General features: G+C 37.7%; 3 protein-coding genes across 3 annotated transcripts in view; 2 read left to right on the top strand and 1 right to left on the bottom strand.

Moving 5' to 3' along the window:
* LOC145991001 (14 kDa phosphohistidine phosphatase-like) overlaps positions 1-16,961 on the bottom strand; it is a 665,202-nt gene that overhangs the window by 587,722 nt on the left and 60,519 nt on the right. The gene's annotated exons all lie outside the window — the stretch shown is intronic.
* LOC145991000 (phosrestin-2-like) overlaps positions 1-16,961 on the top strand; it is a 343,551-nt gene that overhangs the window by 312,012 nt on the left and 14,578 nt on the right. The window contains exon 5 of the mRNA XM_083126651.1: positions 573-720. Coding sequence (XP_082982777.1) covers positions 573-720 — 148 coding nt within the window. The remainder of the gene's footprint in view (positions 1-572; positions 721-16,961) is intronic.
* LOC145990999 (uncharacterized) lies at positions 11,788-16,686 on the top strand. The gene is made up of 3 exons (XM_083126650.1): positions 11,788-12,260; positions 13,116-15,509; positions 15,987-16,686. Exons 2-3 carry the CDS (start codon positions 13,130-13,132, stop codon positions 16,256-16,258), a joined length of 2,652 nt encoding a protein of 883 aa, XP_082982776.1. The 5' UTR covers positions 11,788-12,260; positions 13,116-13,129; the 3' UTR covers positions 16,259-16,686.

Below are 16,961 nucleotides of genomic sequence, written 5' to 3'. Positions count from 1 at the left end.
TCACTTATCCACTTTATGCCTTTACGCTGGTACATAATTCGTAAGTTTAGTCCGGAATATGTTCACTCTAGGATGCAGCATTATCTTAATTTGTTGTACAGAGTATTTGAAACATGCCAAAGCTTTTATTATATTGTTCAACCAAAAATAAAATAAACACCAGTGGCAACCATGAATGTGTTACGTGGTTGCATACATATTGAATAATAGTTCCTGTTTTTAGATATATTCTGGCGACAAAACCAGACTGACCTCAACGGGAAAAACGATCTTAAGAGAATTTGTTCGCCTTGATATATTCTACAAGCCGGGAAAATGTCGGTTTTGTGTGGCTACATAGCTACATAATTGTAGTAATACAAAAAGTTTCTCATTTTGCTATTTTTTTTAAACAGTTGTCCACTTTCGCTTATTTGAAACAGGACGAAAATATTTGGTTAATTCGCTAAATTAAATTCTGAACCCAACGTCCAAATTCATGCATAGAAAAACACGCAAAACTTCATATGTAGTCACTTTGAAAGATCCTGTTCAAACTGAACAAGCTCATTTTCTTTTCTCATTTCCAATAGGAGGCACTAGTGAAAAGACTTGGACCAAATGCTTACCCTTTCTCGTTGGAAGTTACCCACTTGGCACCTCCCAGCGTCCAACTTGTTCCTGCGAAGGAATACAACGGAGCACCTATTGGCACCAGCTACGACATTCGAGCATATGCTGGTAAGTGCACTCCTTCTTATAGAAACAGGGCATTTGCAGTAAGTAACTTAATGAAGTGTGGTATTTAAGACCTCTCTAACTTCCACAGTTTATTAACATGTATGGGTTCAAAAGCCCATATAAGTTTTCTAAAGTTATGATAGATTAGACACACTACATGCGCATTGTCTTGCAGCACGTATGGCAAGAAATGAACTTTTACAGCGTCACAGTAGATAAGAAGTTTGTTCTAAGTCCACTTTACGCTCAGGTTAATCCCGACTGGACCTACGTTTAATGCGGAATCCGAATCACTGTTCGATATGCCTCCACCCGAAATCGAACCTGGGACTTCTTAATTACAATTCATCGGCCTTACCACTACGCCAGCGGTCGTTCTTAAAGGTAAATGACGTCTAGCTAAAGGTTAGATGATAACTTAGTGGACAATAAAAATGTGTTTGACGTAGGTTGCCAAGGATAGTGTGAAGTGATTCTTATTAAGGACGGGAACAAGTAGAATGTTCATGTATGTATTTTTTTGTTGAATTTATTCTATTACAATCTGCGTAGGTCTGACTAAATGTAGTCATACGAACGACGATTATTAATATTAGCTGCCATTCAGAGCTACCAATGCAAAATTTATTCAGTTTTTCGCAAGCCAAAAGTGGAAATTCTTGTTCGGCCACTGACGTGTTACACGTCTATCAGAACAGAAGGAAATGCTACAAAAGAATAAAAATCGAACCCATTTCCGTGTCTTCCCTAAATCATTCTTCTACCCTCCTTCATTCAAAAATTATTTATAATCTTCTTCCTTTTCAGCTTCGTCACCGAACAGCCCTTTCCAAGAACAAGCACCATTAAATATTCACCCCCCCCAAAAAAATGGCGAATCGATAGAGGTCTGCTTTCCACCCTGTATTATTTCTCAGCGGTTAAAGGACTATCACGTCTCCTTTCTCTCTCATTGGAAATCTACATTTGCCCTGTAATCTTTTAAGAAGCCAATTACAGACATGCGACTGGATTGTTTCTGTCGTTAATTATGGACGATTCCCAATAGTCGTATTCCTCTGTTCAGGCTTCTGGTCATTAGATGTTCCTCATCTTGTTTCTAGGCTCATTAAGGCTTAATCATTGCAAGTGAATGTGGATTCCTTGATTCGAAATACTAAAGAGAGTGATGCTTCTGGCATCTTTTTGTCTTCTTCAGCAAAGCATGAAAGGAAGTTCGATATCAACATTTCCGTCCTCTTCTCTACATTTCCCTCAAGAAATCAAGTGTTCCATTGTGCCGAATGAAAAGTAATTCCCTGACAGTAATTTATTGTACAGTCACCGTAAAAAAAATGTGACACCTAGATCCTGAAATACTCGATCCCCTGCAATATGTTGTGTATGTTGCATAACTCTAAGGCGATAAGTGGATTTTAACAGCAAATTTTCAATGGCAACTTCTACAGCCCCGAAGAGTCAGGCAGCACACACAACGCCTTGCAGGCAAGAGAGTATTTCAGGATCTAGGTGTCCAATTTTTTTTACGGTGACTGTACATGTATTTGTTTTACTTGCAAGCTTCTAATTACACATTGCGCATGAAATATTTTTACAACTTCTCACATTTTTTGTATGTTTTTCAACTTTAATTACAAAAAAAGTACCGAACGGCTTTTGTGTGTACAAGAAAGAGTTTTGAATGTGACATGATACGCAAAAAAGTAAAATATATAACATACTTAAAAGCTTTGTGTTTTTCCTGTTTTGTTAGACGGAACAATACTATATGGAATGGAAATTATTATCTCTCTGTTTTGTGCATCTTACGCAGTGAATGGTTCTGTTTACAATACTCCTTGCCTTTTAAAATAGGTAGCCTGCTATATTTATTAATTTTAACAAACTAACTTTGTTCCGATGTGCACGTTCAATGTTTCTGAACAACTTTGTTGTGGAAGTTGGACGAAACCTCGCAGTTAATTCTGCTGTTTTCAGGCGAGAGATGGGACGGGACGGTGTCTTCATCGAAGGCACAGTCGTTATCAACAAACAATTCAAGGAAACAGGTTCACAGTTCCATAAGAATGACTGTGTCTTTTAAAACAAAGGACAAGTGACATTAGGGGGGGATGGGGTAAAGTAATGCAAGTTTCCAAAGCATTGGCAGTGTCCGAAAGGTGCAAGAGCGTAATTGAAGCGAACATCCTCCCAGAATGGTCCTAGCAGTTCGGTCTTGAAGTCGTGGACTAGAAGTGAAAGTCTTTCGAATTGCACTTCGACTGCAGCGCCAAATACGATCAGTAGATAAAACTGAGAACACGTTTTTCCCGTGTTTTAACACTTGTTTTCACCATGGAAATCACATAGCATTTGAAAATGTTCTTATACATACATTTACACACATTAGAAAACTTCAACCAAAAACTTGGGGACTTTCTACCTCCGTGATTTCAAAGAAATGAACAACGAGTGCACGAATCAAGTACTCAAGCCTGGAACGATGTGTGTAGGCACTGTGGTCTCGATTCCTCGTTTAATTTACGCTTTCGAACTGCAAGAGGTGACGTCACTTTTGACAAGACCATACTTCAAGTCTGTAGCTTTCGGACACAGCCAGAAAACCTGAACGTTAGTTCAGGATTTTAGCACAGATAGTGAAGAAATAATTGAATAAAAGGAAAAGTTACAGCTGCTCCATTGGCCCACGGATAGTCCCATTGTGCGATACCTTGAAAGTAAGCTGACACACATCTCTCTGAAAAAATCCCATCGTGACATCCCACAAATCCTAGCACAACATGTTCCGAACAAAGAGAAACTAAATAAATATGGGTTAGAATAACAATTGCCAAATTACTCTCTGGGATGGGATACTTGCAACATACATCCCACAGAGATCCTCAAGAAAAATAGAATCCATTAAAGCACGGAACAGAGATAATCGGAAAACAGTCCAACGCAGATATGGCATGTTCTGAAGCCCTGTGCTGGGTCGATTGCAGATGCTATCACAAGTGTTCTTGACTTCTCTATTCAACGATTGGCACAGACCTTACGAAGAAAGGACCCTCAGCATCTAGTGGAATCTTTCGTTAATGTCAGACCGCTTGAGAACTGATTGTGCGAGTTTTTATTATTAGGAAGGGTGCAAAACATTTTGGGGGCTGTTAATTTGCCTTCACATTTGACATATAGCTGTTTATCCGGGGCGAAATTAGTTTGTATTAGTCATCTCTGAGGGTTAGATTAGTCTGACACATACACAAGCACAAGTTGTGCACGGTACAATTTGGGACAAAATTAGGTTAAAAACAAGCCCTATTTCTTCATTACTCCATTTCAACATGGTGGCAGATATTTGACCTAGATGTCTCTATAATGTCAAATCTTGAATGTTCAACTCAATTCGAATTTATAAGTGTGTTAAGCGAAGAAGAATGAGACATCTGTATAAAAAATATAAAAAAGACAAGACTGAGACTTATTGTCGCTCGACATATTAGTAAATTTGAATATGTATGTGTATATGTATGTGTCGGGATTAGTCTAAAGACACATTAAAGCGATGAAAATTTCTCCAAAATCAAAATTGGTATGTCCTGCGAATTATTCAGGTTATTTATATGGGTTATTTATAACTTATTTTAGTGCTTTTTAAATTATGTATCGATTACCTCGAAACTTGGTTTTTCTCCTTCGAGAGCGAATGAAAGTTCAAATATTGATAACAAACCGAGAACAAGACAAGCATTTTCAAATCAAGAATAAATCGATTTTGTATTATTTGTATTCGGAATACGTCCCTTTCTGCTTCTGTAGGCGAATCGCGACGATCAGTGTGTCTGATGGTCAGATTAAATTGGTGATGGGATTCAATACCCAAACCGCGATTCGAACCCCGCACTTGGGAGGCGACCCTCAAAACGGAAGCAAGAGAGAGACGAGGCCGAGAAAATTAATTTGATCTCGAGACGAAAACAAGACAAGCTCTGGATGGATTGTGACAATAAAAGATGCGTGTGCTTGTCTGCAGGTCTCTCATCTTCACAGTATGGATGTGACAATGATTTTAACAGTTAGTGAAAGTAAGACGTGTAAAGTATGTAAAGTCCTCGATGAAAATAATAATAATACAGAAGAAAACTGACAGGAGTAGAATAGAATAATAGAAATAGAAAAATAAAAATAGAAACTCATACTCCGTGGCCACTGCTATTGATTTCCAAGCAGGCAGGCACTTCCAAAAACTAGAATTCGTCAATTATGGTATAGTTTTCCTCCTCAATATTTTTTATTCTGTCTAGTCTGATGCTGCAGGTTACACAACTAATTTACGACTTCTTGCGTGGGCATTTTTCTTTTTACTGTCACGATTTTTACCATGCTGACTGCGCTTTTTAACCATGTAGCAGAGTCTTTTACAAAAGAAGTTTAGCAACGTTGCCAATCCACGTGAGACATGCAATAAATTCATCACTCAGGCAGACTGCTGGAATACGATGAAAACAACATGTATCCAACTCACATGTGTTTATTGAAATAGGCGTCGTCGTCTTTTCATGCAAGCGCTCATGCATGCTCATGTAAATTACTGTCGGCGCGATGTTGTGATATCCTGATGGGTATGCAATCAAACTCACGTTGCTGTTGGGTGCAGTTGCATAGTACGCAGGATAAAACTTGAAAAATAGTTGAGTAGTTTGCTTCATGGAGGAGCCAAAGACGAGACCTGATGGTTGGAATTTTACACGGGTTATTGATTGAACTACAACTTTTTTTTAAGTAACCCCCCCCCCCCCCCCGGAACATGTTACGTTATATAACTTCACCGTAGCGTTCTCGCTCTTGGTGTGAGCGGTCCCAGGCTCCATTCTGGGTGGGAGTTTCCAAAATTTTGGCGAGTGGCAAGCTTCCGTCTCGAAAGCCAGAAAACATCAGCGATGGAACTCTATGAGCTGACCACGCGTTACCCAAACAAAAGCCGATTGGAAGGCATTGGTCCTCAAAAGCGCTGTTGCGCTACGGAGTTTAGTTTTAATTTTTATCTACCTCAAAACACGACTGAGAATGCGCTTACAGCTTCAATGCTAGCATGTATTTTGACAGAACGGAAATAAATATGCACAGTGTGCCAAAATGTACTTTATCCCCCTAAGTTCATTCAAAGATCTTGATTGATTTGTTGGTATTTCTGCCACTTTTGGCTAATCGCGAAGATGAGGATGACTGATGATGTGATGAAATTAATCAAGGGACGCTCACCAAGAACACCCATGCCCGGATTCGAATCCGGGACCCGTGGGGTCCGGAGTCCGCCATTCAAAATTATTGTACATAACATCACATCAACAGTAAGCACTGATTATCCTGATCGATTGAATGCTGAACGAACCAGGATGAAAAAGAACTGAGCATCTGGCGTAAAAAATAACCGGAATGAACCAACAACTGAACATCCTAGGAAGGACAGAAATCTATGTGAACAAAACACTGTTCGAATTTTCCAGCACCAAATTCGCGTTTGGAAAATAAAAATAGTCACCCGAGCGTGGGGGAAAATCGAACATAAATAGTTAACCGAGCACCGTTGTGTATACAATATAATGCAAATGAATAAAAATAATAATATAATTCTGTTGCTGTTTATAGCACTGAAACTGTAGCACATGTTCCGAAACAACGCCACGGGAGACAAAAGTGGAATAACCATAGTTTATAAAATTCTTACCTACCGTATCAAGCACTTAAAACCATGGTAGGGCTTTGAATCTGCTTTGTGTTGACTGTAATATCTGTACTTGTTTCTCTAGTAAAAAAAAAAAAAAAACATACTGTAATTGTTCCTATTGTAATATTGTATAGAAAATGCCATTTCGTAAGAATTTAACTATCTCATGTACGTATATCCCCCATCTCTTTGAAGGTATTCTTATGTCTAGGAGGATTACACTGGTCGACATGGGTTTCGATGTCTCGCAGATGACTGTTGTCTCTGAATATTTTCAGCATGCTGATTCCAAAACTGAAATCCGTTGTTATTCATCTAGTTTTCTTCAGAAAACAGCAATATATTAACTGCCTTAATTTCACAACAAAATGTGTAGGTCCATTATTTCCCCAACAGATGGCTCTGTTTAGATGGTGGTGAAATATTAATGTCTACAAAACAAATCCTCCAATTTTGAACAATAAATGATATAGAATTATAAACATTTAATCCATCTTCTACCGTCACGTGACAAATCAGCATAAACAATGTATTGACTTTTCTTAGATAGGTTTTATTTTCGAAAACCGTCATCAAAATTTCCTTAACAAAATGCCCAATACTCAATGTTATAATATAGTGACGAAGAAAAATCTTGATTTAGGGGAAAATCCTGACGAGATGAGAAGAAATTGATGTCATTTCCGTGATCAGCATTCAAAAAAGTTCCACAATCACCTATTGGTTTGTAAACAACCGAAATATCCCTTCCATAAATTTATCTTGTTGAGATCTGTAATAAATGTAATAAAGTGGTGAATATGAGAATTTTGATTGTGAAATTGTGAAAAATCCTGACGTGGTGGGAAAAAATGGATGCCATTGCCGTGATCAGCATTCAAATACCTCTAGAATTGCCTTTTGGTTTGAAAATATATTTTCTTTTTCAAAATGCTGACCAGTGTTATTTAGATATTACCGTTCATATCAACCGCGTTCCTCAAATACATCCTGTGTTTGGAGACCATCTTTATATGACACAACACACACTACGGAGACAGATCGAGTCTCTGAAACGTTGATGGTATATTCATAAAAGAAGAGAGGTTAAAGTCCAAACGATTCGTCATGAATCAACCACAACTGATCAGTTACCAGGAAGAATCCTTCAACCACGTCTGTTATCTCAAGTGCCTCTTACCGTCAGGTTAGTACAAGAAGTATTGACGACCCACTATACTAGACAAAAATCTTTTTTACATCACTCATCTCTACCCAACCGCTTAAGAAGACTTCCAGGTCGCTGGTTTCGAACAATGGAACACGACCAGCTTTTCCGCCACCCAAGTCCAATAATGAAGCAGAGGGGGATGGGGGGGGAGATCACTGAAACGTTATTTTTCTCCCTTTCGCAACTGGCTCTCTGAGGGTCTCGATTTAGCATGCAGTTAGAATTTCACATGCAAGATCAATACGACCGCAGTATCTCTTTGATATGAAAAGGAGTCTTGACTTCCACGAAGGGTTCCCGGTTTGATCTCCTGATCGAGATTCTCTTACGAATGACTCACAAACTTACTCGGAACAATAGGGTTGGAATACGATTGATCGCACACGACATCCATCTAAGGTTAAAATTTAGCAAGATTTATGTCCGCAAAGATATTCGAAATCGTACTTTAGGAGGTCCTACAGGCAATCAAACTCGAGATTCCTACGCTACGAGTCCCCAAGCCAAGAGTATGCATCGAGAAGACCGAATGCAAAATAAGATTTCTACTGCTTGAGTTATATACCGGGTGTACACAAAATGTCTGGCACATTTCAATTATTAATAAATTAGAAACTGAAGATACAAATAAACTGGTGGCAATGATATATAGATAAACTCAGATTTTTATGCCACATATCTCCCAGAGAAAAAAATCCAATGACCGTCGGGGCCAAAGAATCGACAAATCCATCTTCCCGGAAATCGTTCGTTCAAAACGAGACAAATCAGACATTTGCAATGTAAAACTGATAAGGCACTGTAAAAATAACCCGTGGCTCGACAGCCCTTGAAGGACCTAGGCAGATCTCCCGACTGCCAGTGTCCCTCTCACATTCCTACACAGATGTGTGGAGATCTTCAACTGGTAATGGGGTGACGTGGGGTCAGCACGTCGAACCCCTAGTCGTTATAGGAGATTTCCGAGACCGGATTACGCAACTCACTCGTAGCTCCCCAATTTCCTCACGATGGTGGGTTGCCACCAGTCCTATACACAGGGTGAGAACCCAGAAACAGAACCCAGGCGGACTCGGACCCATGCCATCCCGCAGTCGGAGACCAAAGCACAGCGCCTTAGACCGCACGGCCACGGAGGACGACGATAAGGCACTGTACTCTACACAAATCATAACCAGGATCATATCCTAAAATATACTTAAAATAGACCAAATTTCGCCACTTATTCAACTGTAATAGAACATTGCGCAGACTACTGTGGCGAAAGAACTACGGTGGCACAAGCATAACGTGCCGAATAACATGCCTATAGAATGATGAGCAATAACGTTAGTTTCCAATGAAAGATGCAAGAGACATTTCTCTGGCCGCCTCTGATAGAGTGAAGTTGAAACACAGGATAGAGTGTGTTAAGTACTAGACACTTGTCTAAGATTACCAATTGATTGAATTGATTCTACTTCGATGTGTGCCACTTTTGTGCGAATATGAAGATGAATGATGATGAGATGGATGAGGGAGCAACCACAAACATATATGAACGATACAATACGAGCCCCACGGAGGACTATACTGATTAAGAGTCCAGACGCCAGACACTCAATACCTCTGGGTATTTTGCATTCGTATTTTGGTTATTTTAGTTGCTTTTCTGTTTTAAGCTAATCGCGACGATGAGTTGATTGAATGGATGAGGGAACAATGCCAAAAAGAAAAACCCATGCCTTGCTGCACGTTATGCACTAAACCACTTCTCGAGTTTAAGAAACGTCTCGTTTTCGTCGTTACTAAAGTGCTTACCGAAATGAGCTATTCGTTGAACGAATTTTGGTTGGAAAGGAAGGGAAACAAATAGATATTTATTCGAGTTTACATCGAGAGAAGATTCCAGGGCACATTTCTTGTTCCTGTGTTAGTTTATAAATGTAGTTCATTGTCAAACACCGTGCCTACCAGTTCCCTACCTCCCAATCCTTTTCACACTAGTTGAGATCAACATAATTCTATACCAGCGCAGAGCCTATAAAACGATAGCAGCCCAGCCCAAAGGGCATTGCTCGTCACCGTCTGTTGCTACTAGAGGCTAGGATCGATTAACGACGCTCGGAGGTGAAAATTAGCCGAGACCGACAAACAAGATTGTCTACAGAGCGTTCTCCTGTTTGTAGCCTTGGGTAATAAGTAACTGGCTCTATACAGCTCATCCAACTACAATTAAAACTGCAGTCCATCCACTGACGGAGAATAGCTGCCCAAGGAAAGCATTGTTAATTATGACCAGACGTCGAATTTTAGGTTTTTAACCTGAAGTTTTATAGTGCCTAAAAAAACTATTTTGCTTGGTAAAACCTATTTTAGGTTTATGCGCCTAAATCAAGCCTTTTTTAGGTTTTTATACATTTTTAAAGGTTTTACAGAATTGTTATATCACACAGAGGCATTTGCTTTGTTTGGTCACAAGAAATGCAATGACAAACGTGATTGAAACGAATTCTCTGTCGAAATCCCTTCCTCCAAGTCCATGGTGCTCTTTTAAAGCTCTAAAGTAAGCACAATGTCTGGTGCCACTGTTACCAGTACAGTCCAAAGTGCAAACTTCTGATCTGTGTGGTCTTGATCACATTCGAGTCACTTCGGTGCTTTGTGGCATTCACGCCTTGGAAACTAACATTTCAGCATTGAAGTTTGCACCACTGTTTTTGTTGAAAGATTATTTTCAGCATATAAGATCATCCACACAGACAAAATTGCGGTGTTTGACTGTGGATTTCTCGATCCTAACTAAAGATGTTTAGGACCTATTTTAGGATTTTTAGAGCCTATTTTAGGAACCTAAAAGCACACTTTTTAGAACCTAAAAATCCGAGGTCTAATTATGAACGTGAACAGTTTCGACGCAAAATGGAGAACATTTCATCAAAAAGTAAAATGCCTTAAAATATTACAAATATTAAATCTCAATAAATTTCTGTTTGTCTAATTATGTCACTCGGATTGAAGAAATAAAACTTCCAAATTGTCTAAAATTCTAAGAAAACTTCAGCATTTTGTTGTCTTAAGCAAGTGGCTGAAGTCTAACACAATTTTTGTAACAAGCAATTGTTTTAAAAACTTGTGTTGACTATTGTAGCAACTGAACGTAAGAAGGCTTAATTTTAGAAATGTAAGATTGTAATGGGCTAAAGGTTGGGCATTTCATAAATTTGTGGAAACAAACTACAAAAATACAGCTCAAGTGCTGCTTGTGCAGAATGGATGGTAATCCTTCTGCGGAAAGAATGTACTCTCAAAACAGAAGCACATAGGACGAGGAAATACGCGGAAGGAATTGTTGAGTCTCAACGTTGCCAACCGTGTGGTCATTACCGTACATATACGATAATTTCAAGTTCCATACGAACGTACAATCAACAGCAAATGAATTAGGAGAGAAACGATTTTCTCGACGAGAAATGAGTTGGCAATGCTGCGAACACCGAGGCAATCTTGATAAGACGCTTGAGGAGCGTCGAGCAAACTTTCCTGAAAAGCACAACTCAACTCCAGTATCGAAGGTCATGCTACACGTGGATTGGCAACTTTCGGGAGCATGCTGTCTGTCTACACAATTCTCCCCAAATGCCTGTTTGAAGATGAACCTTCTGCTCGCATTTTACTTTTCAAATGTAGTTCTGACGTTGTAGTCATTTTACAATTATTTGTATTTGTTCTTATTTTGCGTTGTTTATGTCACCTTTACAATTAATCGAAACTATGAAGATGGATGATAATGAGATTAAATTGATGAAGAGACACTTAAAAAAGAGATTGCCAGACCAGGACTCGAACCCGGAACCTAAAGAGGATAAGGTGGAGAGACCGTCAATAACTCCCGGCCATGAACTGGAGTATAAAATTTGTAATTGCTCAGGAGTATTTTTTGTTCTGTTCATGACTAATACCTGCTTTCGGGCACTTAATTTATAAGTGACACACTTCGTTCGGTGGGGACAAGCCACGTATTGTTTGAGAGGAGGGACACATCTCGTTCATATACTAGATACAATCATGGACTATACTTGAAATGTGACGTGGGTAATTCTCCAAAAACCTAGCAATATCATGTCCAAGTATAATAACTCAAGAATGACTTGACTTAAAAAGTTTACTTTTCTTTTAATTTGTAGAAGCAGTTGACCTCTAGCCATCCCAATGTATACAAAAAGAAATAGTTAATTATTTTTTAATATAAAATATGTATAAGGGTCTAAAAGTCACTCTCCTGGTATGTCCGGATCTTTTGTTAAAACAAACTATACTCATTTAAAATGTTATCATTAACATTACATAAGTTTCATTAATATTATTCATTTTTACATAGTTGAAGGTATAAAAAAACTTTTTTTTTTAAATTTAATCATTTGACATGATCCTGTTACACCACTTCAAAGTGGGTCCGAAGTTTTCATGTCACTCTCCTGGCTCAAGGAATTTTTTAAATATTTACAGTGAAAGAAAAGGATTTTTTGGTTTGTTATCTGGCAACAATGTTTCTTTCAGCCATCTTGTTTGAGCTGTAGAGTACTGTGGAAGAGCTACTTGTCCTTGTGTTTTTATCAAATTGGGAAGTTCCAAATTCAGGTTCGTAACATATTTTGCTGTCATTCTCCTGGTTAACTTATTTATAACAAATAATAACCCAAATATTTTGAAATAACTATGATTATGTGCCATTAAGCAATGTCATCACCTGACAGAAATTTGTAATCTCAACTTTTGCCCTAGGCTTTGATTATTAGGCCTAATCCATCCAAATGTCACACTCCTGGCTGTCACACTCCTGGCAATAATATCACACTCCTGGTATTTCTTGTGCCAGGAGCGTGACTTATCAGCCAGGAGAGTGACACTTATCACATGAAGGGAACAAATTCGGATCAATTTCATTGTGTACATTCGATTTGTAAGCCTATACAGCTGCTGTGCACTATCACAGAGTAATGGAGCTTTTACATCAGGCCCAAGTTCTGAATTTTACAATTTTTATCAGGCCATTTTTACTTACCCAATATTGATCCTATAAAATACATAAAAATATACTTTTGAGCACTGAGCTGGGTGACCATTCAGCAATTCTTAAATAGTGCAGCCTACATTTATATAGGCTAACTTTTTCAATTGTTTCTATGTGTTAGCATTTTGGCCACAAACTATAATCAAAATTACATTTTAAGATAGCACAAAAAAAAAATTATCATTAAATTGAATCTGGCCATAGGCTATTTCAATATTGCACTGCAGGGTATATTTAAAACCTAGAAAAAACCCATACCTAAAGAGATTTTTAACTAAACCTAAATTACATTTTTAATTACCTTTATTGGACAATTTATGCAATTTGGAACACACTGAATTATTCAGTTTGATTTAATTAAATAAAAATAATATTAAAATAAAGCCATCAAATTTGACATCAGTTTAAATAATTTCTTTCAGAGTCATCACTAATAATGGCAGGAAAGAAAAAAAAGACAACACAGTCTAGAGAGGAGAGGCTAATGAAAAAGAGAGAAGCTGAAAGGAAAAGGTACGAGAGATTGAAAAATGACCCACAAAAATTGGAAATTGAGAAGGCCAAGTGGAAAACAAAATATGAATCAAGAAAAAACAAGGGAACAGTGAAACTAATTACACAACAATCAACAAGAGACCAAAGGGCTACAAGGCAACAGTGGAGAGTGCGCCAAAAGAAACACAGAATGAAAAGCAAAATTCAACAGCAAACAAACCAGTTTGTAGAGAATAACACACCCTCTGATAGTGACCCTGATGATCCAAGTCAAGAACTTGATCAATTAGTAAATGGAGAACCTGTTTCACTATCACCAGAAAGTAGGCAGGCTACTCCGGATCCAAACACAAACCTCACCAATGGAAGTCCTCGAATCCAAATTGTTACTCGTGCCTCAAGTAGCATAACTCCAGACACAAATAAGTTCAGCGATGCATCTTTATATGTCATGTCGAAAAACTCCGATGGCAGGATAGCTGAAACAAGGAAACGAAAGCGTCGTAATGATGTACGGAAATCGAGAGAACTGAAAAGGCTGAAGCTGGATTTAGATGCATGTGAGAAAAGAGCTGAAAAATATCGGAAGCGTTATGAAAGGCTGTTGAAGAAAGAAATTGAACAGAAAAGAAGACTGAATAAGGAAGAACAGATGACACCTCGCACAAAAGTTAAACATTTTCTCCAAGGCAGAACTGTTGATGAAGATGTAAGACGAGAACTGTTCACAGGAGAAGTCATTAAGTCACAAATAGCTCACACATTCAAATCCATCAATTCTTACAAGACCAAAACAATCCTGAAGGAGTCTCTGAGTGGAAAGATAATAAAAAAGTATAGGATGCAAAAAGCATTGCCGTTTATCCGAATTCGTACTGTGGTTGCCCAGAATGAGAATAAATTGAAGCAAAGGATCAGGGAAAAAGTTGACCATTTCTTTCATGATGATGAAAATACCACCGTCAGCCCTGGAAAAAAAGATTTCATTACCAGAAATAAAATTAAAAAGCAGAAAAGATACCTCAATAATACAATGAACGAGCTGCATAAACGATTTAGAAGACAGAACCCTGGTGTTTCTATAAGTTATTCATTTTATTGTAAATTACGTCCGTTCTGGGTTGTCAAACCAAGTCTTAAGGGCAGAGACACATGTTTGTGTAGAGTACATCACAACATGGAAATGCTAGTCGATAAACTGAACAAGAGTAAGGTGATTGATGCACAGAACCCAGAAGAATTGGCTGAAATTTTGTGTTGTGAGAAAAATCGCGAGGCTTGCCTGTTGAGAAAATGTAATGACTGCAACGAAAACACGATTCCTTACAATGACTTCAATGTAAATGATACTTTCACATACCAGAAGTGGATGTTGCATAAAGAAAAACGTAAAATCAAAGACCAAGAGAAAACTGTTCAGATTATCAAAAAGGATGCAATAACAAGTACTATTGGAAAAGCCATTGATGATTTGGAAATGTCTATTAAGAAGTTCATGATCCACATTGCAAACATTAGACATCAGCACCAGTATTTAAGAAAGCTTAAAGAAAATCTGAGTTGTGAGGAAGCATTAATTCACATAGATTTTAGTGAAAACTATGCACTTAAGTATGCTAAAGAAGTCCAGTCAATGCATTTTGGTGCTTCAAGGAATGAAATTACGCTTCATACTGGTGTAGCATACCACATGACTGAGGACAACACTTCAATAAAACCAGTTTCTTTTTGCACACTGTCAGAAAGCCCTCGCCATGATCCATCTGCAATTTGGGCACACCTTGAGCCTATTTTGACAGACGTGCTACAAGATAAAAGAATTACAGCTCTCCATTTCTTGTCCGACTCACCATCCACTCAGTACCGAAACAAAAAGAACTTTTACCTACTTGAAAAATACCTACAAGAGAAATTCCCCAGGATCAAAAAGGCAATTTGGAACTTCACAGAAGCTGGTCATGGAAAAGGTGCCCCTGATGGGATAGGTGGCTGCCTGAAACGTACAGCGGATAACATGGTTTCCTTGGGATATGATGTTAACAACATCATTATTCTTGAGAAAATTTGGAAAGAAAACTGTCCAAACATCAAATTGTGGGTTGTTGAGGAGGACATCATATTGAGGGTTGATTCATTTTTGTCATCTGCGGGCGATTTAAAAGCTGTGAAAGGAACAATGAAGGTTCACCAGGTCACAGCTGCACTTGGAGAGACTGACACAAAGATGAACTACAGGACCCTAAGCTGTGAAGAATGCAAGGCTGACAAAAACTGTGAGCATTATGGAATCTTTGTTTCAAACTCAACTCATCTGACACAAGGTAAGAAAATTTCTTTGATTTTATTTGACTAAGTTTAGTCCACATTGTATGTTCGACAATTTTTTTTTTAAAATTTTTCATCTACAATTTATAGTAGATTTTGTAGTATACCTACAATTTTAGTTTTTGATATAAGCATAAGTAGGCCTACATAAATCTAATACCGGTACCTACTGTATGTTAAAAGTAAAATAAATTAAATTGTCTTGATTTCTCAAATTGTTAGTAGACAAAGGATTAAAAGATATAAAGAACAATGCATACTTTAATCATAGAATAAGATAAATAAACTATATATAAATGAAAAATAGTAGAACTCTAAGTGGGCTATATAATGAGGTCAGCAGTTAAAGGCCAAATTTAATTTCAAATTATTTAATGTTTGCAATAATTTAAAGTAGCCCTGCTACTAACATTCACACATTAAAAGTTATCATTATATAGTAAATTATATGTTAGATTTTATTTTAATTTCAGCCCAGCTGATGCAGACTTACAATATAGGAGAATGGGTCATATTTCACTATGAAAACCTGATATTCCCTGGAGAAATAATTGAACTTGGACCAGGGAAACTTTTCATCAATGCCATGGAACCAAGCAATTCCAAAAGAACATCCTGGTCTTGGCCGAAAACTAAAGACATCCATGACTACCCCATCGAAGATGTCATAAAAAAAATTAACCCTCCAACACCCATTGGAAGCAGCCATAGAGTTGCAAATTTCTGCTTCCTGGACAGTTTTTAGGCTAAACCAATACCTTGTTTTTTGGCCGCTCCATATAAAGCTTTCGTTGTGTTTTATATTTTTGGCTCAGCTTCAAGTTATGGCTGATCTAGAGGCTTTACTTTATCTTTCAACAGCTGTATTCAATTTTATAATTTAGTAAATAATAATTTTTCTATTTTCCTGGAATGTGTGTGTGTTTTTTGGGGTAATATTTTAGCTAAGCTACAACAGTACTAATTATGTCACTCTCCTGGTATCATCCGTCACTCTCCTGGTGGCTGAAATTTAAATGCCTTGTTTCAACCACTTTGGAGCATGAAGGTGTATTCCCCTTATTTTTCCCTTGTTTATGATCTCATGTAGAGTAAGTGTGATTTTTTTCAGATTTTTTAGAACAGTTTTGAAATTCGCAAATTTTTGCTTTCAAAATGTTCACTTTTTGGAGAATCACCCACGTGCTAAACAATACTTTCGGGGATCAGTTGGACATAGCAATTTTGATATACAAGTTGCATTTTCTCTACTTATTTATTATGCCTCATAGATAATCTCGCAACAACGCAAAATGTTTTAATTGACTCGAATTCACAATGACTAATATATACTGGACCTACATATTTTAAATGCAAAATCTAGGTGACGAAAATATGCCTCAACACGAAATGAAAATGCAATATTCATTCAATACACTAAAAAAGCTAACCAAAGCAGACTTTTAACA

The sequence above is a fragment of the Lepisma saccharinum genome, chromosome 8 (genome assembly GCF_977018435.1).
Source record: "Lepisma saccharinum chromosome 8, izLepSacc3.1, whole genome shotgun sequence".
Lineage (NCBI taxonomy): Eukaryota > Metazoa > Arthropoda > Insecta > Zygentoma > Lepismatidae > Lepisma > Lepisma saccharinum.
This window is presented reverse-complemented; position numbering and strand designations above follow the sequence as displayed.